The sequence below is a fragment of the Dermochelys coriacea genome, chromosome 15 (genome assembly GCF_009764565.3).
Source record: "Dermochelys coriacea isolate rDerCor1 chromosome 15, rDerCor1.pri.v4, whole genome shotgun sequence".
NCBI classification, from domain to species: Eukaryota; Metazoa; Chordata; order Testudines; family Dermochelyidae; genus Dermochelys; species Dermochelys coriacea.
The window spans coordinates 26,601,768-26,627,554 of record NC_050082.1 but is presented as its reverse complement, the minus strand read 5'-3'; the positions used below and the strand labels follow the sequence as shown (position 1 = coordinate 26,627,554).

The 25,787-nt window shown below is 40.8% G+C and overlaps 1 protein-coding gene across 8 annotated transcripts in view; it reads right to left on the bottom strand.

Annotated features, from left to right (window-relative positions):
* Nucleotides 1–25,787, bottom strand: part of KNTC1 (kinetochore associated 1) — an 85,382-nt gene that overhangs the window by 20,923 nt on the left and 38,672 nt on the right. For all 8 annotated transcript variants that reach the window (XM_043498324.1, XM_043498322.1, XM_043498321.1 and 5 more), the window contains 18 exons: nucleotides 23,089–23,158; nucleotides 22,946–23,013; nucleotides 16,811–17,100; nucleotides 15,563–15,735; nucleotides 15,258–15,355; nucleotides 13,878–14,019; nucleotides 13,027–13,083; nucleotides 9,993–10,156; nucleotides 9,299–9,403; nucleotides 6,796–6,924; nucleotides 6,162–6,278; nucleotides 4,839–4,948; nucleotides 4,398–4,608; nucleotides 3,742–3,831; nucleotides 3,025–3,196; nucleotides 2,550–2,608; nucleotides 2,178–2,394; nucleotides 34–107 (listed from right to left, as the gene is read on the bottom strand). In XM_043498324.1, the coding sequence (XP_043354259.1) occupies nucleotides 34–107; nucleotides 2,178–2,394; nucleotides 2,550–2,608; nucleotides 3,025–3,196; nucleotides 3,742–3,831; nucleotides 4,398–4,608; nucleotides 4,839–4,948; nucleotides 6,162–6,278; nucleotides 6,796–6,924; nucleotides 9,299–9,403; nucleotides 9,993–10,156; nucleotides 13,027–13,083; nucleotides 13,878–14,019; nucleotides 15,258–15,355; nucleotides 15,563–15,735; nucleotides 16,811–17,100; nucleotides 22,946–23,013; nucleotides 23,089–23,158 (2,346 nt within the window). The remainder of the gene's footprint in view (nucleotides 1–33; nucleotides 108–2,177; nucleotides 2,395–2,549; nucleotides 2,609–3,024; nucleotides 3,197–3,741; nucleotides 3,832–4,397; nucleotides 4,609–4,838; nucleotides 4,949–6,161; nucleotides 6,279–6,795; nucleotides 6,925–9,298; nucleotides 9,404–9,992; nucleotides 10,157–13,026; nucleotides 13,084–13,877; nucleotides 14,020–15,257; nucleotides 15,356–15,562; nucleotides 15,736–16,810; nucleotides 17,101–22,945; nucleotides 23,014–23,088; nucleotides 23,159–25,787) is intronic.

Below are 25,787 nucleotides of genomic sequence, written 5' to 3'. Positions count from 1 at the left end.
ATTCAGATATGTCCTGTGGATCGGTGTCATTACCTGGGTTGTAGTATTCGTTAGCCATTTCTCAGCTAAATAGAGACAGAATTTCAATGCCTGAATCTGGTCAGGCCCTTAAAAAGAAAACAGTAAAGAATGATAAATATGTTTTCATAAATCCCTTCTAAGGTACATAGAGCCACCTGTTTAAAATGTTTTGCTCTCTTCTCTTGGGGTTCAAAAGCATTTAGTTTAGAATATTAAGAAAATGTTTACAAGCTAACTGTTAAGGTTTTCTTGATCGAGTTTTCAATCAATCAGTTTTCCTTAGCAAGAAAAGATGGAAAATTATCTTACATGTATAGCTAAAACATAAATGAGAAGCAAGTTCATTGGTTTAACACTTTAGGGCTGCTGGAATATTTACTTTCAAGACTCTAAAAACTATGACTTGAAATTACTCTGGTAAGTAACCAGTACCAGATTTTAGCTTTTTAGCCTTATACTTGTTTAAATCCTGTGAACAACCGTAACCTGACAGAAATTTAATAGCAAGATAAGTCTCTAACTCTTCCCAAAATGTAACTTTTCACTTTGCTTCCCACCACTGACTTTCACTTCTGCATCTGCCACTCCACCTCAGTCTTGACTTCAAAATATCAGAACACAAAGAAGACTCTCACTGATTTGTGTAACCCTTGTCCCTTTTTTCTCTACCCCTTTACTTTGTCTAGTCTCATTTATGTTGACGACTCTTAGGGTCAGAGGTCATTCTGACATCCTACCTCTATTTCCCTCCTTCAGGGCCCCTTACACAGACTCTATGTTTTCTGTGGTCAAAATACCCCTCTTGGGAGCCTAGGGTTTTTTTACTGAAAACAGCTCCACAAACAAACGTTCCTCTTCCTATCCCTAGAGTTTTCTGCCTGGAGAGCTGTCGTTCCTCTGCTTGTTCAGGGGCTCTCCTCCTTAGCAGACTACTCCCAGTCCTTCCTAGCTGGAGTCTCAGTGCCAGATCCTAGGACTCTGCTCATTTCTAGCAGTCTCTGCTCTCCCTAATCATCCCCCAGCATAGTCTGAACAGTACATGAAACATACAACCCTGGTGTCTCTCACCACACCCTAGCTCTCCACCACAGCCCTGAACTCTAAGTTTTCTCCCGTCCTTATACCAAGACGGGCACCCCAGCCATTCCAGCTGGAATATACTTCCGCTCTTCCCAGTCGGAACTCTCATAACATCCCTTTTGGGAAGCATCTTTGCTGAACCCTGCTGTCTTCTGCCACATCTAGGTGGCTTTGTCATTCACTTCCTTCCCACTTTCAGGACAGCCATCCTAGCCCTTCCAGATGAAGTACAACCCTGCTCCTCCCGGTAGGAACCCCCACAGGCTCTCTGCTGGGAGATCATCTTTACCAGTAGAGCATCCCTCACTCCTTTGGCCCTCTCATGGGTCCTCTGAGTCCAGCTCTCCAGCCCTGGAGAGGTCAGCAGGTAGGCTCCTCCACTGCTCCCCTGGCTCTCCCACAGGGGGATGCCAGCCAACAAATCCCTCTTGCTGCTCTCCTACCTTCAGTCTTTCCCCCAGGAAACACTTTCTACTTCCTTCCATACCTTTCAGTCTCCTGGTAGCAATCATCTGCCCTTTCTGTCTGAACCAGTCAGCACTGACTCACTAGGACTCCCTCTCCTGACTTACTTCAGGGACTTTCCCTCATTGGATCTCTCCCTGATCCTTTACAACCACCAGGTATTGCCTGCCTTCTCAATTGAACAAATAGGGGCACCTGCTCTGGCGGAGGGGAGCTGGACTTACTTCATTCAGTGTGGCCAATCACATTCTGACAGGTTTGAAACATGGTTAAAAAACGAACAAAACAAAAAAACCTTTGAAGTGCTATTCAAAGTTATGGCATGACAACATAAATGTTTATTAACAAATAAATAACATGTAAAACATCACCTCCACCTATATTCAGCAACTGGCATCTTTCCATTTTTCCCAAATTAGGTTTAGGAACAAAAATGGTAAATTATTTGGGGAGGCTAGATGTAGGTTAGTCTCTAAAAATGCTACACAGATGATGTTAGAAACAAAACTAGAAAGTTGCCCATCTCATTCCCACCTAACCTCCCCAAACCAAAAAAAAACCCCCCCCATCAAACCTAAAACAAAAAAAACCCAAACACATGCACACCATACCTGTTGGAAGTTCTTGCGCAATCTTGTGAGCAATAGCTACAGCCCATTCTGGATTAACTATGGATAGCAGGTAGGATTGAATGGTTTGCACTGTTTTAGTAGTTTCCTTGTTAATCACTGATGAACATCCAGCTTTTGTCATTTTAAATACTTTTGGCTTCAATTTTTTTTCAAAGACATGCCTGGCTGCCGACATATATAGAGTATCCAGTGAAACCTAGAAGAGTATCAGGTGCAGGTTAAAAACTGATTAAGTCTGATATGTATACAGTGAGGCCAACAACACTGAAAGAAAAAAAATGCATTTTTCCCTTAGGAAAAGAGTGAATGATTCTGAAATAAAAATTCCCTTAGACAGAGGCACAGACTTACCTTCATTAGTTTGGAAATCAAGAGAAGAGTTGGAAAGGACTCCTCAGTAAGCTCTGCAGCTGTAAGAAAATCAGACAATGATCTAGAAAAAGTCACACTGTCCCAATATAATTTCCCCCTAAGAAATGAAATAATTTTAGTTTTTTGCAAGAAGTAGGAATCTATTGATGAGAGGAAGGATGATTCTTTGATTAGGGTGTAAATTCCCTCCTCCTTTATACACGCCCTGTGTAACCTTGGATAGGTCACTTGTGGGCAGGTCCTTGGTTGGTATAAATTGTCATAGCTCCACTGCAGTCAAATGACCCTTAGTTTCTCTGTGCCACAGCTTTCCACTCTGTAAAAGGGGGGCAACAGTGCTTCCTAGGAGTGTGGGAAGGATAAATACGTTAAAGATTGTACATCTGTGAGGCTTTAAGATAGTACAATGAGGAGGACTGTATATAAACACAGATAACTAGAATACTGATCGTACATATAATACTCCAGAAACACTGCGTGGTTCTAAAGAATATCAAATGAAAAGGAAGCCTGGTTTGAGCAGCTGGAGACAGGGAAATCACATGCTCTAAAATATATTGGTGTTCCAGATCCACAGGAGGGGAAGTTCTTTTATAGGATTCCAGGTGTTTCAATAAGCTCAAAGCCTAGAAGAAAAAAACAGGAAGAAAAGTTACATAACTACTATATTTTTCTGACGTAAAAAAACGGCCTCAGCATCTGCCCACAAGTTTTGGGAATATATTTTGCCAGGATTACTCTATACCTATAAAGAAAAGGAGTACTTGTGGCACCTTAGAGACTAACAAATTTATTAGAGCATAAGCTTTCGTGAGCTACAGCTCACTTCATCGGATGCATTATGCTCTAATAAATTTGTTAGTCTCTAAGGTGCCACAAGTACTCCTTTTCTTTTTGCGAATACAGACTAACACGGCTGCTACTCTGAAATCTATACCTATAGTGTTTTTTCCCCTCTTGTGAGCCTTTGCTGAGAAACAGCTACACTTCACTATTTAGTTGAATCTATTTTGCCCTCTGTACAAACATGCAACTCCAAATGATGCCAGTGGAGTTAGGTAAATGGAGTAATGTAAGAATCTATGTTTGAATTAGTTTAAAACTATACAAATAAACAAAGATTGAGCAAGAAGCTGTAAACAAAGTACCAGTGGCTTATTTTTAATTGTACCTGATTAAGCTGGATATGTGTGTTATTTTCATCAGCTCTTTGTATCACTCTCAGGACATTTTCTATAGTTTCATAATCATATGGATCAAGCTGTTCCAAGAAACAAAACAAGAAAAGAACTGATAAAATTCAGTCTTCATGGTTTTTCAAATTTTATTTTCAGCTAGATAGACATAATGATGAAGAACCTGAGTGCTTCAAAGCACCTTCCTATTTACTTCTGGCATCTATTACTTCCATTCTAGAAAATTGGATCACTACTCATACCATAATCTCAAAACCTTACTAAGTGGTCATGGCATTCCAGAGAGGCCAAATTATGTCAGTAATGAAAAAACAGAAAGAAGAAAAGAGAGTAAGCTCCCAGGACACACTCAAGTAAATATATATTTTTAATTGAAACTTTTGAAGAATTTCTAGTTTTTTTTTGTTTTGTTTTATTTTCAATCAATAAGGAGAAGGGGGGAGAGAGAGAGGAAAAAAAAGAGGAAACTAACACATTGTCTCTTGCAGTATTTTCTTAATTAAACTAACAAAACATTAACAACAGTAACAAAGATCTAAATACAGTTCTTAAGATAGCCACATTCATCAGAGTGAGAAGATAGCTATGAAAGTAGTGTTTGAAGTGACATGCGTGCTTTTAACTATTTTACCTTGTGCAGTATTCCACTGAGGCTAATGACCAGGTCTTTTGTGCTTTTCAGTAAAGGAATTATTTTTACTGATTTGGCCAGTAGTGTGGAATGAGGCTGCTTCACAGTATTCCCTGCAGAGTCTCCTTCAACTTGATTTGCATTAGCACTCTGGAGAAGGAGTGTTTCAATGCAAAGCTGCAGTGCTGCATCACTGTCCAACATGAAAGTTCTGAAAAGGGAGAAAATGTTTTCATTTTAAATCGATATGATTAGGATGTGGATTTCATAATGAATAAATTCACAACAGCCATAATTACTCATACTGCATTTTAAAAAGGTGGACAATTGTTTTTCGAGTTTGTTTATTCATAAACAGCTGATATTTAAATCGAAACAATCATATAAACACATTACTTATTATGGCAAAATAACACAATTTTGACTTGCTTCAGATATTACCTGCAGTATTTCAATATAAGGTCTGTGTTTACATTTGGATTCTGTACCAGGGTTCTTATGAGTTCTTTCTTTCTTATTGATGGCTGCCTAAATACAGTCTGGAAAGAAATCTGCAGATACAAAAAAAGGGGTAGTCTAGTAATGGTGCTTTAAATATTCTTTCACAATCAAGGAATTATTTTCAATATGCTTGTATTACTCATTTGCACTCTTCTATTCCAACCGTTAATTTCTGTTCTCCCTCTATAAAATAGGGATGTTTGAGCTCCAGAAGAAGTGGTGCTAGAACAGAGGTGGGCAAACTATGGCCTGCGGGCCACCTCAGACCTGCGGGACCCTCCTGCTTGGCCCCTGAGCTCCTGGTCCAAGAGGCTAGCCCCCAGCCTCTCCCCTGCTGTTCCCCCTCCTCTGCAGCCTCAGCGTGCCGCGCCGCTGACACAACGCTCTGGGTGGCCTGGCAGCGCAGTTGCAGAGTCATGGCCTGACCCGGTATTCTGGGCGGCGTGGCTGTAGTGCTGCCAGCAACTGGTGCTCCAGGCAGCGCGGTAAGGGGGCAGGGAGCGGGGGGGTTGGATAGAGGGTAGGGCAGTTGGGGTGGTGGTCAGAGATCAGGGGTGTGGATGGGGTCGGGGTGGTCAGAGGGCGGGGAACAGGGAGGTTGGATGGGGCAGGGGTTCCGTGGGGCTGTCTGGAAGGAGAGGGGAGGTTGGATGGGTTGTCGGGGGGCAGTCAGAGGCAGGGGTTCCGGAAGCGGTCAGGGGACAAGGAGAAGGGGTGGTTGGATGGGGCAGGGGTTCCGGGGTGAAAGTCAGGAATGAGAGGGGGGGTTGGATGGGGCAGCAGGGGGCAGTCAGGGGTGGGGGAGTCTGGAGGTGGTCAGGGGACAGGGAGTGATGGATGGGATAGGAGTCCCAGGGGGACTGTCAGGGGATGGGGGGGTTGGATGGGGCTGGAGTCCTGGGGGAGCCGTAAGGGGGAGAGAAGCGGGCGGGGAGGGGGGTCAGATAGGAGGCGGGGGCCGGGCCACGCCTGGCTGTTTGGGGAGACACAGCTTCGCCTAATGGGCCCTCCATACAATTTTGGAAACCCAATGTGGCCCTCAGGCCAAAAAGTTTGCCTGCCCCGGTGCTAGAACCTCATTATCATGGGCCCCATTCAGCAAAATATTTAAGCAAGATTCTTGCATGAGTCCTTCAAAGTGGTAAATTTGCCACAAATTTAAGTTCAGTACACATCCTGATGATATGTGTGTCCATGAAAAGCAGTAAATTGGCATTTTAAATTAAGAATGTAACTGATTAAAACATTTAAAAGTATACTCACACCAAGTTTACTAAACTGGATACCCCACTCTGCATCAGTAATTAATTCCTCAAATTTTTGTCTCTCTCCTGCTTCACCATAGTGACTAGCAAGCTGCGCTCCAACCAGAGCTACTGCCTTAAAAAAAAAAGCGTGAATTAAAAAGCATGATCTAGTGGCTAGAAAACTGGAAATCTAGGTCACTGCACGATCTTGTGCAAGCCATAAATTTTGTGTTTCTATTTCCCAATCTGGAAAATGAGAATAATAATTCCTACTCCTCTTCTTTACATTAAGAACAGAGTTCAGACAGAATGAGATGTCACTAGATGCTCCTAAAACATAACTCTGTTTTTTTTTAAAATACACATATTCTCTGTCACTCTTTCCTTCTCTTTCCCCATTGCCATGTTATCTTTTAATCCTTCCCTTCTTCCTTACCTCAAGGCCCATTCCATTCTTTAAATTACTGCCTGAAAGATTTTTTCCCTTTAAATTATTGCAGGTACAAGATTACTTCAAATTTCTCCAGAACACTTTCAAACCTTAGTGAGGGCAACTCTAATGCACTGCTACACTATGTAGTTAACGTGTCCAAGCAGCACTTTAATAGTATGTATATGCCAAGATAAGTATACCGCCTTTTCAGGCTTACCAGAATTTTGTTGTAATTGTGTCTTGTGTTGTTTATGACATTCCAGAGATTTTCAAACATATCTTCCTTGGGCAAAATTGTGCAGTAACCCAATGCCAGGTTATGATCTATCAAACGACAGTTGAAAACCTATAGACATTAAATCCACAATAAGCATACTTTAGAAGCTGCCAGTTAAATAAATGTCCAGTTGTTATACATATCAAGTGTCCAGTTATACAAAGGTCTATTGGCCTTTTAATTAAGATTTTTATAATTTAGAAGGGAAGATAGTGCTTTTCAAGTTTATTCCTAAAACACAAAAGGATTATTACTGAAGTAAATTTAATAAAATGCTGGTTACTAGTCTTAAAGGCCCAAGAGACCTTTTGTATAACTGGACACTGTTGTATAACTGTACATTACTGGATTCACAGGTAGCCTTTTAAAACCTTGATTAAATTTAAGAAGGTTGTTAGAAATAAGAGAAAAAGATCACTTAAAATGAAAAGTACAGTAAACAGGGACAGAGAATGCATATAGATCATACATGCCATTATTATTTTATTTCAGTAGCATCTGAGGGTTCCAAATGAGATCAGATCCCATTGTACTAATCACTGTACATACAAATAGTAAGAGACAGGCCTCCCTCTTACAATCTAAATAGAAAAGACTGCCAAAGAATGGGAATACTAATTCTCCCTCTTTACAGATGAGGAACTGAGGCGGAAATATTAAGTGACTTGCTCAAGGTAACATTAGATGCCTGTGGCAGAATTGGGAACTGAAATCAAGTCTCCAGGACTCCTGATTCCAAGTGCCTTAACCACAAGACCAACCTTAATATTTAAAGCTGATACTACGCTCAGCTGGGGCCCGTACAGCCTAGATGTGAGATTGGAGAAGTAATAAAAGAATGCAATAATGAGGCTCTGGAGTGAACCCTCTAGTATTCTTCAGAAGAGAGGGACATGGAGTGAGGAAAATGGGCTAGAAGGGGTTTCTCAGAACTCAAATCAGAGACGGGAAGGCCCCATGCAATGGTTCTTTCTGTATACATAAGAATGGCCATACTGTGTCGGACCAAAGATCCATCCAGCCCAGTATCCTGCCTTCTGACGGTGGCCAATGCCAGGTGCCCCAGAGGGAATGAACAGAACAGGTAATCATCAAGTGATCCATCCTCTTTCGCCCATTCCCAGCTTCTGGCAAACAGAGGCTAGGGACACCATCCCTGCCCATCCTGGCTAACAGCCATTGATGGACCTATCCTCCATGAATTTATCTAGTTCTTTTTTTAACCCTGTTATAGTCTTGGCCTCCACAACATCCTCTAGCAAGGAGTTCCACAAGTTGTGCATGGTGTGAAAAAATACTTCCTTTTGTTTGTTTTAAAACTGTTGCCTATTAATTTCATTTGGCGGCCCCTAGTTCCTGTGTTATGAGAAGGAGTAAATAACACTTCCTTATTTACTTTCTCCACACTAGTCATGATTTTATAGACCTCTATCATATCCCCCCTTAGTCGTCTCTTTTCCAAGATGAAAAGTCCCCGTCTTATTAATCTTTCCTTATACGGCAGCCGTTCCATACCCCTAATAATTTTTGTTGCCCTTTTCTGAACCTTTTCCAATGCCAATATATCTTTTTTGAGATGGGGTGACCACATCTGCACACAGTATTCAAGACGTGAGCGTACCATGGATTTATATAGAGGCAATATGATATTTCTGTCTTGTTATCTATTCCTTTCTTAATGATTCCCAACATTCTGTTTGGTTTTTTGACTGCCGCTGCACATTGAGTGAATGTTTTCAGAGAACTATCCACAATGACTCCAAGATCTCTTTCGAGTGGTAACAGCTAATTCAGATCCCATCATTTTATATGTATAGCTGGGATTATATTTTCCAATGTGCATTATTTTGCATTTATCAACATAGAATTTCATCTGCCATTTTGTTGCCCAGTCATGCAGTTTTGAGAGATCCTTTTGTAGCTCTTCGCAATCTGCCTGGGACTTCACTATCTTGAATAGTTTTGTATCATCTGCAAATTTTGCCAGTTCACTGTTTACCCCTTTTTCCAGATCATTTATGAATATGTTAAATAGGACTGGACTCAGTACAGACCTCTGAGGGATACCACTATTTACCTCTCTCCAGTCTGAAAACTGAACATTTATTCCTTCCTTTTGTTTCCTATCTTTTAACCAGTTACCAATCCATGAGAGAACCTTCTCTCTTATCTCATGACTGCTTACTTTGCTTAAGAGCCTTTGGTGAGGGACCCTGTCAAAGGCTTTCTGAAAATATAAGTACACTATATCCACTGGATCCCCCTTGTCCACATCCTTGTCCCCCCAAAGAATTCTAGTAGATTGGTGAAGCATGATTTCCCTTTACAAAGACCATGTTGACTATTCCCTAACAAATTATGTTCATCTATGTGTCTGACAATTTTGTTCTTTACTATAGTTTCAACCAGTTTGCCCGGTATGCTTACCTTAAAGTATGCTTACCTTGTGTAATAAGGCCAGGACAGCAGCGACAATCACTGAAGTGGACTTTTGTTTCATAGCAATAAGAAAGCTTTTGGCATCAGCTAGCATTTTGCCCTCATGTAACTATTGAAAAGAGAAAAGAAAAAAAAAAAAAAAAGACAGAAAGTAATTGTTAAGGGTTAAAAAAAATCACTTTTACAAATTATGACTTTTTTTTTTTGGTCACTTAAGAGACATTTGTAAGTAAGTTGTAAGTTGTTATATTTTCAGAGTGAATTAAATGCTTGAGAAACATTTCAGACTGAGAGCACTGGACACACAAGTCCTCTGTTTACCCAGAAGGAGGATGTAATTTGCATAGTGAAACCTGCAATGTTCCCCTCACCATCCTATGATAATATCCATGGAAAAGAGAAGCCACCTCAGAAGAGGGAAGATAGTGGAAGGCTATGTTTGTTATCAACACCCATACAACCCCTGGTCTCCCTAAAAAGTCTCTCAAGAGTCCCAGTTCGGATAGTGGTTTTGCAATGTGAAACTGTTGTCCACGAGAAGGGGAGACCCTCAGCTTGTTTCATACAGGCAACTAAACAGCTCATCAGATGGTGATGAGATGAACTTCTAGTGAGAGGTTGTGTATCATAATACCTGTTCCTCAGCCATATTTGATAGATTTACTTTCAGTGAAATTCAGCATAGGTTTTGTCCATACCTTCTCACCCAGGCACATATCCATGTTGTTTGATACACAGTGTTGAAGACAGGATCCAAACAGACAGACTATTAGTCGCAAGGCTAACTCACACTGACCGCATTCCATTAGGTTCTGAAGCAGCGCACAGATGGGCGTTTTGACTGGCAACAGGAGGTTCTGTCCTATGGAATGTTTCACAAGAAAAAAAAATGATTAGCTTATATATTAAGGAAGCTTGTATGTCAAGTCTAAGTTTTTGACATTTACATTGAAAGCTGATTTCTCTCTCTCTACATTAAGTATTCTTTGTTAAAAATAATGATAATGGTGCAGATGATATTGATAGGTCAATTTTAGCCTCCTTTACAAACTTCATGTTCAGAAGTTAATGCCTAAATAAAAAAATCCTCTTCAGTTTAATAATCAGATGTTGTTTGTCAGCTGTGGACTCTTGCAGAGACAATCAGTCATTTCTGAGCGGTTCTCTTCTCTTTGCTATGAAAGGACCTACAGAGTATTATTACTACTAATAGCTGGTCATCTGTATCTCAAAGTGCTTTAGAAAGGAAGGTCAGTAACATTTTCTTCATTTTACAGATGAGGAAACTCAGGTGCATAAAAGTAAAAATGATCTGCCCAAGGCATGCAGGAGAGTACCAGTTACAGGTCTCTTGACTCCCAATCAAGTGCCCTATCCACTGGACCATGTTGCCTCCCTAATATAGTATTAGACCAGGGGTCTCAAACATGCAGCCCGCGGGGAGCATGCGGCCTACCTCCTGGCCAGGGGTGGGCAAACTACAGCCCGCGGGCCAGATCCTGCCAGCGGGCTTGCCCCCCGTGGCCCTGTGACATTCCCTGAAGCAGCCAGCACAACGTCCCTGTGGCCTGGGAGGGGGCCCAGAGGGCTCAGTGCGTTGCCATGGCTTCCAGGCACCACCCCCACATTTCCCATTGGCCGGGAATGGGGAATTGCAGCCAATGGGAGCTTCAGAGGAGGTACCTGGAGGAGCAGCAAGGCAGCACACAGAGCCCTGTGCTCTCGCCCCGCTCCCCTGGGCCGCAGGGACATGATTCCGGCTGCTTCCCAGAGCGGAGCAGAGTGGTGCAGGGGCCGAGGCAGGCAGGGAGCCTGCCCTGGCATGTGCCACTGCCACCCCGGAGCCTGCACCCCAAACCCCAATTCCCTGCCCTGAGCCCCCTGCCGCACTGACCCCTTGCTGCACCCCAAACCCTCCTACACCTTGCACCCCAACCCCCTGCCCTGAGCCCATGCTGTACCCCTCCTGCACCCCCTGGGGGCAGGGAGGGGGCGGAGTTGGGGTAGGGACTTTGGGGAAGAGGTTGGAATGGAGGAAGGGAAGAGGCGGGGCAGTGGCGGGCCTCATGGAAGGGGTGGAGTGGGGGCGGGGCCAGGGGGTGTGTCTCAGTGATGCGGCCCTCGGGCCAATGCACTAGTCCTCATGTGGCCCTCGTGGTCATTTGAGTTTGAGACCCCTGTATTAGACAATTGCTTTTCTGTTTCAAGAACACTCTTGTATGGGTTACCATAGAGTTGTATTATGTCAATCTTCTTGTTCAATCTGTATGTGAGGTCCATTTTTGGACAGTTATATTCATTTTAGGTATATACAAATGGGCCTGTCCAAAAGTGCTAGACACATACAGGAGAGCCTCAGAGTATTAGCACCTCGGGAATGGAGGTTCTTCTGAAATGTTCTTAAATTTGAACAAAATGTTATGGTTGTTCTTTCAAAAGTTTACAACTGAACATTGAGTTAATACAGCTTTGAAACTTTACTATGCAGAAGAAAAATGCTGCTTTTCCATTTTTTTTTAGTAGTTTACGTTTAACACAGTACTGTACTGTATTTGCTTTCTTGTGTATGTGTGTCTCTCTGCTGCTGCCTGATTGTGTACTTCTGATTCCAAATGAGGTGTGTGGTTGACTGGTCAGTTGGTAACTTTGGTGTTTGTAACTCTGAGGTTCAACTATAGAAATAAAACCCTTCCATCTTCAACCCACTCATCCATATTCAACCCATCCCTGAGGAAGTGTATAGCTTTGTAACGTGTCCTGTAAGATAACTGACAGAGGCAGGGGTACAATTCATATTCAAGAATGAGAGACGAAGGATCGTCTTGTGGTTAAAGTACTGGATTGGAACTCAGATAGGTTGCGTTCAATTCCCAGTTCTGTTACAAATTTCCTACATGGTAAACAAGTTGCTTAGGCTGTCTGTACTGCAGTTTCCCATCTTCCACTTGTATGTTATACCTCTTTCTCACCTTTTGCCTGTCTTGTCCATTTAGAATGTAAGCTCTTCAGAGCAGGTGGGTGTGTTTGTACAGTGCCTACAAGGCCCTGAGACATTATTGTAATGCATAATAATAATACTAATTAATAATGGACCTTCCACTAAGAGCACCCTGTCCCCAGATAAAAACATATCTAAAGATAGACAGCTCAGGCACCCAAGTTGATCAGCTGCTGGAATAAGACATGAAGACATGGGTTCTCCAAGATGCAGAGGATTGTCTCCTCTGAAGAGCTCTATAGGTCAAAACTAACACCCAGCAATAAAACAGAAAGAAGGGCAATCTCTAGAGCACAGGAACAATATAGTTACAATACAATCAGTACTGGTAACTAAATTAAAAGCTGTGCTGTGCACTGTTTTCAAGTGGCCCTAGCTGTAGTTTATAACAGAGGGTTGTGGCCATGTATGGGTATAAACATTCCATATTAGTGGGAAGTCTTAACCAATTATTTAGCATTAAATAGGTATGTTCTTGCTTTTGTGGGATTAAATTAAACACTAGTAACATTTTAGAGTATTTTACTCTTGTGCTTTTACTATGTCTTAGAATCATAGAATATCAGGGTTGGAAGGGACCCCAGAAGGTCATCTAGTCCAACCCCCTGCTCAAAGCAGGACCAAGTCCCAGTTAAATCATCCCAGCTAGGGCTTTGTCAAGCCTGACCTTAAAAACCTCTAAGGAAGGAGATTCTACCACCTCCCTAGGTAACGCATTCCAGTCTTCATAGTACCTTTAATAAATGGACAGTTTGCCAAGCTTACAGAGTCCAAAGGATACATCTTGTTATCTGTAAATGAAACAAATATTTGTGAGCAGTGCACTAAGATCTTAGCAAAGTTATAAACATTGGAAATTACTATTAAAATATTATACTTTGAAACCAATACAAAAATAAAGCCAGAAAATTAATTAGTGCCCCGTTCCGACTGTAAGAGCTAGGATCTTTTCTGTAATTTTCTTGTGTATAACTGGATGTTACTTCGTAAAAGGGGAACCATTTTCTCATCTATGCCTGAAGAAATATAAACAGATTGTTTCCATTAACCCTGCTAGAGCTATGTGTAAATTCCTTTGCCTGTATGGGACTATAGATCTCAGACATTTTCCCATGTGAGGGAAAAAACAAAAACAAAACCACCACAGCCAAACACAATTTCCTTCATACTCAGAAAGTTTGATTTTAGCTTACTAGTCAATTAGTATATTATTTATAAATAGATCTGACCTTATCCAAGAATGCTTACAGATAAAAAATGAAATATTTAGAATACAATGAAATATTAAGAAAATGAAAGTGTATATTTACTGTTCTACACAAGAAATAAATAGTTTTAGAATATTCAGTGTTTCTGATGCATAACTGAAAATGTAAGTCTCTTGACAACACCTAATACAATGCAAAAGTCTATTCGTAATTGCTGAAATTATCAAAAACCTTTGTGAGGGGGAAGACTGTTTCAATTGATATCTGTTTCAAAAAAGTTGTGTACTGAATTATGTATATATACCTACCTAAAAACAGTTTAATATGAAATGGGATAAAGACTGTACACTAACATAACATTAAGGAATAAAGATTACCAGCAACAGGCACAAGGGAAGAAATAGTTTCATATGCAACTGGGAGCGCCATCTGTGGATCAAGAACTATTCCATCTTCACTAAAGAAATCATCATAAGTCCATTCTTCATAAGGATCTTTATCAGCTCCAAAAGATGCTGCCTAAATTAACACATTGCAAAAAATATGAACAGGTAATAAAATGCTTGTGAAGTTCCATAAAGGTATCAGCTAAAAAGTACGCATGATTATAAAATGAATGAATTGCATGACATTACAGATCAAGTTTCCAAATTTAGGAAGAAAAGATGCTCATGTCTGAAAATATGACCTCAAGATACTTGTTTTTGCTGGGAACTGGGAATGAAAGACAGTCCCTACTTCTTTTGTGGGCATAACGTCCACTAATGTTGAAAGGGAGATGTTTTTTAATTTGGCTTTTAAAAACAAAAAACAAAAATCTTGTGTTTTTGTTTTGAATTTTCAATCCCATATATTTAATCCCAACTAATTTTCCTTTGAATTAATGGAGGTTGGCCAGGTGCCCCTGTATGTGTGTTTCAGGCACAATTTCCATGTGCATTATTTTTTTAAAAATACTAACCAGTGCATTAAAGTATATTCATTTATTGTTAGCATTCCAGAGAACATTTGCATTTTCTAATATTAGTTTTCACAAGAACTAAATGGAACTGAAAATTAACCTTTTAAGATTGGACTCTCGAATCCCAAATCAGGGGCTGATCAAAAGCTCATTAAAGTCAGTAGAAAGATTCCCATTGACTTCAGTGAGTTTTGCACCAGGCCATAAGTGCCTTTATTTGTTCCACCCGTTTGGTCAATGATAGTTAGACTGTAAGATCCTTACATTCTGCACAGCCCAAACTGCTGTTGGCCATCAACAAACAACAAAAACAGTAACGAATGGATAGATCAAACTCTTGAATGGTATCTTAAAAGTTGTTAACATGTTAACTGATGGGAGCATCTCCAAGTTCGACATGTATTTATCAAAAAACCCACCACCCACATACATATCATTGTATAACCTCACCACTTTTTGTAAAAGCTTTTTCAGAATCAGTGTTCTATGATTTCAAGCCGTCTTGGCAACAGAAATTAATAGACATTACATTAAGAGTATTAATAATGGTACACAAACAGATGCTTTGGCAAGACAAGATGCATAAATAAGATACAATAGTTTTTGTTCTGAGATATAGGAGACATGAGGCAGAGGAGTTGATAATATCATTTAGATATGGATGGCAGTAGCTAATTAGCATCTATGATTAGGTATTCCTCGGCAAGTTGACAAAGATGCACAAACAGTGAATATTTCATAAACCATTGTAAAAGAAAAATTTAAGCCTCAAATTGTTTAAATTGAAAGATGTTACCTTTGCTATAAATCCATAGTTTTCTATTTGGCATTGCCCGTAAATTTCCTTAGCAGCCAATGTATATTTACATAGCTCCAGAGAATCTAATAACAGATCTGTGAGAAATTGAAGTTATTGTCATTCTTTTATTTAAGTTATATATACTCTATTATAAAGAAAATCACGATTTGGTCTCACCCATTTTTACGAGGTATGCATGCATAGAAATTCACTTTTTGTTTTCATATTTCATAGAAAAGTGATTTGTCTGAAAATCTACATTTCAACATGAACACAAATAAGAAACTATGATACTGGATTACCTGGACTGCATATTGTAGCTGCTTGGCACGCCATCTCATTTATCATGGCTGGAAAGTTCAGTCCTTTAGGTGTGATCATTGGAACATCAGCTCCCAACATATGACAAAGCTTTTGGCAAGCTAAAAACAGCAACTTCCCTGTTTGTTCATTACAGTGATGTTCATATAAATCTCTTTAATGAAAAAAAGGTAAAATTAATGCTAGATTTTTATTTAAGATCAAACTCATAACTTGTCTTCCTTTTGAGGTATTAATATTAATCCAACAAAATCTTAGAAGTGAATTAGCTCTTCAATAGGTGGTGCTGCTGGGCCTGAAATCTGAATAAACTGATATGCAAGAAAAAGGACAAGTGCTTACCTTGTCTATAACTACGGACTGTTGTGAAATTAGTTATTGGTTATAAATTATTTTAGTTTAACTTCCATTTTGTGCCATTTTCAGGAAGATAATTGAAAAGTAACTGAGGGCCCTAACTAAACAGGTGTGTTGATTAAAGAGTTTCAGCAACCAAAGACAGGATAGCTTAGGGTTTGGATGGTTTCCCTGTATTCATGGGACTCAAGAAGCTCAGCTATATATAGTGGCTGGCTAATATTGTCTACTTGAAGGATTCTTCATCCAATACAACAGTATTAAATTGCTATAATACACACCCTCGCTCAGCTGTGTTACTGAGATCCTTTACTTCGGCTATCTTCACTAGAAAAGCTGCAGCGGCACAGCTGCAGTGCTCCAGCTGCGCTGCTGTAGTGCGTCAGTGTAGATATTCTCTACAGCAAGGAAAGGAGTTCTGCTGTTGCTGTAGTTAATTCACCTCCCCGAGAGGTGGTAGGGAGGTCGACGGAAGAATAATTTTGTTGACCTAGCATTGTCTATGCTGGGGGGTTAGGCCAACTTAACTATGTCATTCATGGGTGTGAATTTTTCACACTCCTAGGTCGACTCACCTACATCGCTTAACTTTTTAGTGTAGACCTAGCCTTAGTAAAGAGGATGGCATTAATAACCATGTCATGGAAAAACACATGGGGAGGCTCCAAACAATCCAAGGTGAACCTACTCTTGCAGTCTTGTACACAACTCAGTATATTGCATAAGTGGATCTGCTGTGTGGCTCCTCTTCCCTCTAGTCAATCTTGCCTTTGCATTACAGCTACCAGCTATTGCAGAGTACCAGAAATAGTTTACTGCATACTTCTTCTTACTTTAATGCTAACCAGTCCTAAACTCTTCTGAAATTTTACCTGCATATCTTTAGTGCCTCTTCAATTTTTCCAGCATCTAATGACCTCAGTGCCAGCTTTGCCCCCAACTCTTGCTCTGTCCTTTGCAGAAGCAAAGCTAATCTGTAAAGTCTCGATTCAGTGGAACGGTTCTTTGTTTTACTATCATCTTTGGAATTTGTTGCTTGCATTTTTTTAGATTTTGCCATGGATTGGATATTTTCATAGGCTTTTATGTGCTCTTCAAGGAGCTGAGACATCAACAAATGATTCCCATAATCCTTGACTGAAATAAAGATATCAAAGTCCTCCTGCAACAAAAAGTAAAATAATAGAACAGAACCTTCTTACTCATGTGACTTACTTTAGAAATTTGTTTTGTTTAAGTTTTTACGAAGTTCCAGCCTTGCCTCAGGTTTCTCACTTTTTGAGTGGGGGATACAGAGCTTAGAAGCTAGAGAGCTAAAAGCTATTGAAGCTAACTTAGAATTTTACATAACTGACTTAAAACTTAAAATTAAAACAAACAGACTAATAAACTAAGAACGAAGAAGCTTGGTGCTTAGAAAACTTAGTAAAAAAGCTCCGAAGCTCAGAAACACAAAACTTAGAAGAAGCAGCTTAGACGCTTAGATGCCTCCTTGGCATAGTGGGTCATCCCTCTTATAGGGCATGGGTGCTTGAGCCCTTCTTCCATGACCAAACTTAGTTTTCTTAGCCATCAAAATGTTGGGGTACACTTTATAGGTGGGTATGTTTGTATGTATTAATAACATATACCTACATATTAATAATATTAAATTATTTTTACATTGGTTATTTTTGTTTTTCCGGTTATTTTGGTTCTTTCCTTGTGGCGTATCTGTTTACCGAGGGCATGAACTTCAGAAAGCTCCCTAAGCCAGCCTACTTTAACACATCCTTTATCTATTTAAGTTAAAGGTTATAGCCATATATGAACCTTATGCTTAACTTACTGCTATTTATCTAGTCCCAAACGTATGTATGCTAACTTTGCCTTAGCTCAACATACAGGATATGGCTTGTCGGTCCCTTGCATTACAGCCAAACTACTTTAATATAAACCTATAAACCTATTATAATAAAATGAACAATTAAAACCACAAAAAATATATATATACGCAAGCAAGCAGGCTAGCCCTATAACCTACACTAGAAGGGGACTGGAACAGAGCACATTAACAGAAAACAGGAAAAGATTTCTGAGTTTTAATCCCAACTCTGCAAATGACTCACAGCATGGCTTTGGGCAAATCACTGCTAACAAGGCAGTGACTAGCTTTGAGCATGCCATAAAAGTAATGATGAACATCAACATCACTAAGGGCATGTCAACACAACAAGGCAATGCACATTATGGAGGTGTGATTTCTAAAGCACATTAAAGTGTTGTGCATTAATTGGTCTGTGTAAACCCTGCGACCCTGAAAGTGCCCAATAAAAGTTCCCTGGTGTTCTTTAATGTAAGACCATTTAAAATTGTACCGTTAAGGTGCTCTGCCCATTGGACCACAGTTCCTGTCTAGTAAGAATCCTAAGAATCATACCCCTAGCATTTCAGAGTAGCAGCCATGTTAGTCTGTATTCGCAAAAAGAAAAGGAGTACTTGTGGCACCTTAGAGACTAACAAATTTATTAGAGCATAAGCTTTCGTGAGCTACAGCTCACTTCATCGGATGCATTTGGTGGAAAAAACAGAGGAGAGATTTATATACACACACACAGAGAACATGAAACAATGGGTTTATCATACACACTGTAAGGAGAGTGATCACTTAAGATAAGCCATCACCAACAGCAGGGGGGGGAAGGAGGAAAACCTTTCATGGTGACAAGCAGGTAGGCTAATTCCAGCAGTTAACAAGAATATCAGAGGAACAGTGGGGGGTGGGGTGGGAGGGAGAAATACCATGGGGAAATAGTTTTACTTTGTGTAATGACTCATCCATTCCCAGTCTCTATTCAAGCCTAAGTTAATTGTATCCAGTTTGCAAATTAATTCCAATTCAGCAGTCTCTTGTTGGAGTCTGTTTTTGAAGCTTTTTTGTTGAAGTATAGCCACTCTTAGGTCTGTGATCGAGTGACCAGAGAGATTGAAGTGTTCTCCAACTGGTTTTTGAATGTTATAATTCTTGACGTCCGGCTGCTACTCTGAAACCTAGTTTAAAGTAGTGTCACTGATACATCTCCGTTTCTGTAGCACTCATAGGATATTTCATTTAATTTAATTTTAATGGAAAAAATCCATTAAAAAATCCATTACAATCTACATACCACACAGACTATGCTGACAGCTTGTGCCACACACTCTCAAGGAAACTGCGGAACCACCTGATCAACATCCTCTACAGCAAACAGGGAAAGATTAAGAATGAGCTCTCAAAACTGGATACTCTCATAAAGAACCAACCTTCCACACAAACTTCCTCGTGGCTGGACTTTACAAAAACTAGACAAGCCATTTACAAAACACACTTTGATTCTCTACAAAAGAAAAAGGACACTAAGCTATCTAAACTACTATATGCCACAAGGGGCCACAACAATGGTTCCCGTAACCCACCCAGCAATATTGTTAATCTATCCAACTATACTCTTAGCCCAGCGGAAGAATCTGTCCTATCTCGGGGCCTCTCCTTTTGCCCCTCCACCCCCACGAACATGATACAGTTCTGTGGTGACCTAGAATCCTATTTTCGACGTCTCAGACTCAAGGAATATTTCCAACACACCTCTGACCAACATATTAACCCACAGAGACCTTCCTGCCAACACTACAAAAAGAAGGATTCTAGGTGGACTCCTCCTGAAGGTCGAAACAGCAGCCTGGATTTCTACATAGACTGCTTCCGCCGACGTGCACGAGCTGAAATTGTGGAAAAGCAGCATCGCTTACCCCATAACCTCAGCCATGCAGAACACAGTGCCATCCACAGCCTCAGAAACAACTCTGACATCATAATCAAAAAGGCTGACAAAGGAGGTGCTGTCATCATCATGAATAGGTCAGAGTATGAACAAGAGGCTACTAGGCAGCTCTCCAACACCACTTTCTACAAGCCATTACCCTCTGATCCCACTGAGAGTTACCAAAAGAAACTACAGCATTTGCTCAAGAAACTCCCTGAAAAAGCACAAGAACAAATCCGCACAGACACACCCCTGGAGCCAGGACCTGGGGTATTCTATCTGCTACCCAAGATCCATAAACCTGGAAATCCTGGACGCCCCATCATCTCAGGCATTGGCACCCTGACAGCAGGATTGTCTGGCTATGTAGACTCCCTCCTCAGGCCCTTCGTTACCAGCACTCCCAGCTATCTTCGAGACACCACCGATTTCCTGAGGAAACTACAGTCCATTGGTGATCTTCCTAAAAACACCATCCTAGCCACTATGGATGTAGAAGCCCTCTACACCAACATTCCACACAAAGATGGACTACAAGCCGTCAGGAACAGTATCCCCGATACTGTCACGGCTAACCTGGTGGCAGAACTTTGTGACTTTGTCCTGACCCATAACTATTTCACATTTGGTGACAATGTATACCTTCAAATCAGCGGCACTGCGATGGGTACCCGCATGGCCCCACAGTATGCCAACATTTTTATGGCTGACTTAGAACAACGCTTCCTCAGCTCTCGTCCCCTAATGCCCCTACTCTACTTGCGCTACATTGATGACATCTTCATCATCTGGACCCATGGAAAAGAAGCTCTTGAGGAATTCCACCATGATTTCAACAATTTCCATCCCACCATCAACCTCAGCCTGGACCAGTCCACACAAGAGATCCACTTCCTGGACACTACGGTGCTAATAAGCGATGGTCACATAAACACCACCCTATATCGGAAACCTACTGACCGCTATTCCTACCTACATGCCTCTAGCTTTCATCCAGATCATACCACTTGATCCATTGTCTACAGCCAAGCGCTACGATATAACCGCATTTGCTCCAACCCCTCAGACAGAGACAAACACCTACAAGATCTCTATCATGCATTCCTACAACTACAGTACCCACCTGCTGAAGTGAAGAAACAGATTGACAGAGCCAGAAGAGTACCCAGAAGTCACCTACTACAGGACAGGCCCAACAAAGAAAACAACAGAACGCCACTAGCCATCACCTTCAGCCCCCAACTAAAACCCCTCCAACGCATCATCAAGGATCTACAACCTATCCCGAAGGACGAGCCATCGCTCTCTCAGATCTTGGGAGACAGACCAGTCCTTGCTTACAGACAGCCCCCCAATCTGAAGCAAATACTCACCAGCAACCACACACCACACAACAGAACCACTAACCCAGGAACCTATCCTTGCAACAAAGCCCGTTGCCAACTCTGTCCACATATCTATTCAGGGGATACCATCATAGGGCCTAATCACATCAGCCACACTATCAGAGGCTCGTTCGCCTGCGCATCTACCAATGTGATATATGCCATCATGTGCCAGCAATGCCCCTCTGCCATGTACATTGGCCAAACTGGACAGTCTCTACGTAAAAGAATGAATGGACACAAATCAGACGTCAAGAATTATAACATTCAAAAACCAGTTGGAGAACACTTCAATCTCTCTGGTCACTCGATCACAGACTTAAGAGTGGCTATACTTCAACAAAAAAGCTTCAAAAACAGACTCCAACGAGAGACTGCTGAATTGGAATTAATTTGCAAACTGGATACAATTAACTTAGGCTTGAATAGAGACTGGGAATGGATGAGTCATTACACAAAGTAAAACTATTTCCCCATGGTATTTCTCCCTCCCACCCCACCCCCCACTGTTCCTCTGATATTCTTGTTAACTGCTGGAATTAGCCTACCTGCTTGTCACCATGAAAGGTTTTCCTCCTTCCCCCCCCTGCTGTTGGTGATGGCTTATCTTAAGTGATCACTCTCCTTACAGTGTGTATGATAAACCCATTGTTTCATGTTCTCTGTCTGTGTGTATATAAATCTCTCCTCTGTTTTTTCCACCAAATGCATCCGATGAAGTGAGCTGTAGCTCACGAAAGCTTATGCTCTAATAAATTTGTTAGTCTCTAAGGTGCCACAAGTACTCCTTTTCTTTTTGCGAATACCCCTAGCATGTGTCTTGCCGCACCGTGTAGATATGCCCTAACTCAAGATTAAGTGGTATGAATGTTTTTCAGCCACCAAAAACATATGCCCAGGGAACTTTAGACCAGGATGGACTGATTTAAATCAGCAAGCAAGAAACCTTGATTTAAATCCATTTTAATTTTGTTTTCTTGGGCTATTTTCCCAAAGAAAGGTTCATTCTCATTGATTTGCAACTAAATATAGTTTTTACACTAAGTTTCACACTTCACTTTTTGGTAACCAGGAGGATATACTATATCTATACATATTTATTTAAGCAGTTATAAAGCTCAAGATACATTTATTCAAAATTCTTAATTTTTAAATTTTTTATTATGTCAGAAATGGGAGTCACATTTCTTATTTACTATATGATTTTTTATTCACAACTTCTGTCAAGCTGCATTTAGATGGAAATTGGAATTGTAAAGACTGAAAATAATATAGATACTGAATATCGTACATGACATTTGAGACATTTAATACAATTTGAGCTGATATTTTCCCTCTGATTCTGTATATAATTAAATAATCAGAACCCTTTAACTCATAAAAATTTGAGGAGGGCTTACTGATGCAGCACATTAGTTTTATTAAATTTAAGATATACTAAGTTTAGGTCTTAACATAGGTTGTCATAATTTCAAATTAAAAATAAACCTGTTTAAAAGTAAAAAAGAGAAACATATTTAATGTAAATAAAATCAGGGTTAATGTGTGTTTTTAAAAAATATATATTTATTTATTTTATCCACTATGCTTTATATTCCCTAAAATACTAGCATGGAAATAATATTTTAAATGACAAAATCTGTTGATCAATCTTCATCATCCATAGCCATTTGAACATTTTAAATTTATTTGTAAGCCACTATTACACACAGAGAACATAGTAAAGTAGTAGCTAAAATTACATTTTAATAGGATGCATTTTAAAAAATGCATCATTTAATAACATTACTCAGGGTAATTTCAAACTTATTTTAATTTTTTGTAACTATAAAATACTTACCTGCAAGCTAGCAAGTGTTTCAAACATTTTTAAGTTTGCTTTACATTCATCTTCCTTCAGAGGATTTTCTGTAAGATAGGAAAAATAGTTACTTATTGAGCTACTTACTGGGATAATACATAAAGGGGTAAGTTACAACTTACCTTTCTGAATGCTAAGCAGGAATTTAAGAACCTCCACAAGTGTCTTTGTTATACACATTTGTGTTTTGCGCTGGAAAAAAAAAGTGATAAGTTAATATTTCATTCAGCCTTTTGTGGGTAAATAGTCTTAGGTACACAGCTCAGATTAACTAATTCTGCTGCCATCACAATTACATCTAATATAGGCAATATTCAGACATTTCTACCAATGTCAGGTAGAGACCTCTCAAGCTTTCATTATCAAGACTACTTATTTTTCTAGGATTTATATTACTGAATCCAAAAGTAAAGGAAACAAAAATTCAATAATGCAAATACGTATACTTTGTACATGTAACATTGTAGTATCAAAATTATTTACCATAGTCACAGCAATTTACTGGATTATAAATGAGATTTGAAAAAACAAAACAAAACGAAAAAAAACACACACCCGGTAATTTAGTTAGACAATAACAAAATCAAGAGCCTAGAATAGCCATTTTTAAAATTACATTTTATTCTTACAAGTGAAAGTGCATATCCATAACTTGCAAGTATTGAAAGAGAAGGTTACTCACTTTGTAACTCCCCTCGGTGGGCAGCGTTCAATCCAGCAGGGGTCGCAATAGTATAGACACGATAAATCGACGGCTGAGTGCTCTACTGTCGACTCCGGTACTCCACCAGAATGAGACGCGCAAGCGGAGTCGACGGGAGAGCATCAGCTGTCAACTTACCGCAGTGAAGACACCGCGGTAAGTAGATCTAAGTACGTAGACTTCAGCTACGGTATTCACGTAGCTGAAGTTGCATATCTTAGATCGACCCCGCACGGTAGCATAGACAAGCTTTGAGGTTCTTTGAGATGGTTGTCCCTGTGGGTGCTCCACTTTAGGTGTCTTGGTGCCCTGTACTTCTAGTCAGAGACTTGTGGTAGCAGTGCTTGGTTGGCCACGCACGCACGGCAGCCATCTTGTGCCACTCTGAGCAGTTACCCTGCACGTGCAACCAACCATTACCCAGTTCCTTCTTCCTACCCCCAGAGGATCAAGCTGAAACTCCAAAGTAGAGCGGAGGAGGGTGGGTAGTGCAGCACCCTCAGGGACAACCATCTCGAACAAGTTCAGTTACTGCACAAGGTGAGTTACCTTCTCTTCTTCTTCTTCTAGGATTGTCCCTGTGGGCACTCCACTTTAGGTGACTGAAGAGCAGTGCCCCTTGGTGGGGAGGAAGGGCTTCGGAGTTGATGTATACATGGTGGAGAGCACCAATAGTCCAAAGTGAGCATCTGCAGCTGACTGCTGTTCCAGGGCATAATGTTTGATGAAAGTATGGGGCGATGCCCAGGTCGCTGCTTTACAAATATCAATGATGGGTACGTCTTTGAGAAAGGCTATCGATGTGGACATAGCTGTAGTGGAGTGTGTGCGAAGTCCAGAAGAACTTGCAGATTGTAATTTTGGTAACATAACTTGATACAATTAGAGATCCATTTAGAAAGTCTCTGTTTGGAAATGGTTTGGCCTCTTGATCGTTCTGTTGTGGATATGAATAGCCCAGACGATTTCCTGAATGTTTTTGTTCTCTCTACATAGAACGCCAGCGCTCTGTGAATGTCTAGTGTGCGGAGGGACGCCTCCCTGTTATCTGCGTGCAGCTTGGGAAAGAATACAGGTAAGTAAATGGGTTTGTTGAGATGGAAGAGGGAGGTGACCTTAGATATGAATTTAGGGTGTGGGCCGTAGCGCTGCTCTGTGCCTGAGGTTTGTTTGGTTCCCTCGGAATTGAGCTAGGAGGCTTAGTTTTGCTCCTATGAGAGCTAGACTTCACCAGGTCTTTTGATCCTTGGGACGTCTCGGTACTGTACGGCCCCGGTGCCTCGCAGTCCAGAGCTCTTGGTACCATCAGTACTGGGGCAGTTTTTGTGGTTGGAGATCACTTTCTAGGAGGGAATCATGGTGTGGTGAAGAGTGAGACCATTTTTTTGTGGCTTTTTTAGGACCAAGGACCTTAGCTGCAGGTGAGGACTGGCGAGGTCCTGGACTTGGGGTCGGAGGCAGGTCAGAGGGATCTCTCCATCATTAATAGCTTTAGTTGAAGGTCCGTAGCCTTCCTTGTCCTCGATGTGAATTTCTTTCTTTTGGGAAAGGTGTGTCTCCCCCAGGCAACAGACACACTGCGCGTGGTTGTCGGCCACTGGTATTGAAAGTCTGCAGGTCAGACAGCGTTTGAAACCTGGAGAGCCAGGCATGTCTGAGAAGCTAAACTGAATAGAGAATGGGAATAATCCCAGTCTAATGCCTCTTGGGCAACTGCCCGCCTGAGGCGGGGAGAAAAAAAGGGAGATTTTTTTTTTTAATTAAAATGGTAAACAGAACAAAAATGAAAGCAGAAATCAATGAGGTAAATAACTAAGAAAGAGGAAGAAATCAGAGGAATATGAGAGATGTTAAGGGCGCTGCTATTGTTCCAACCGAAACCAAAGGCAGTAGAGAAGGAACTGGGTAATAACTGGTCGCGCGCGCAGAGTAACCACACGGAGCAGAGCGAGACAGCTACCGCGCGTGCAAGGCCAACCGTGGCACTGCTATCACAAGTCTCTGACTAGAAGCTTAGGGCACCAAGACACCTAAAGTGGAGCACCCACAGGGACACTCCCCGAAGGAGAATTTTATGTAATTTTGGCACATGTCAATACTATACCATTTACAAACTTT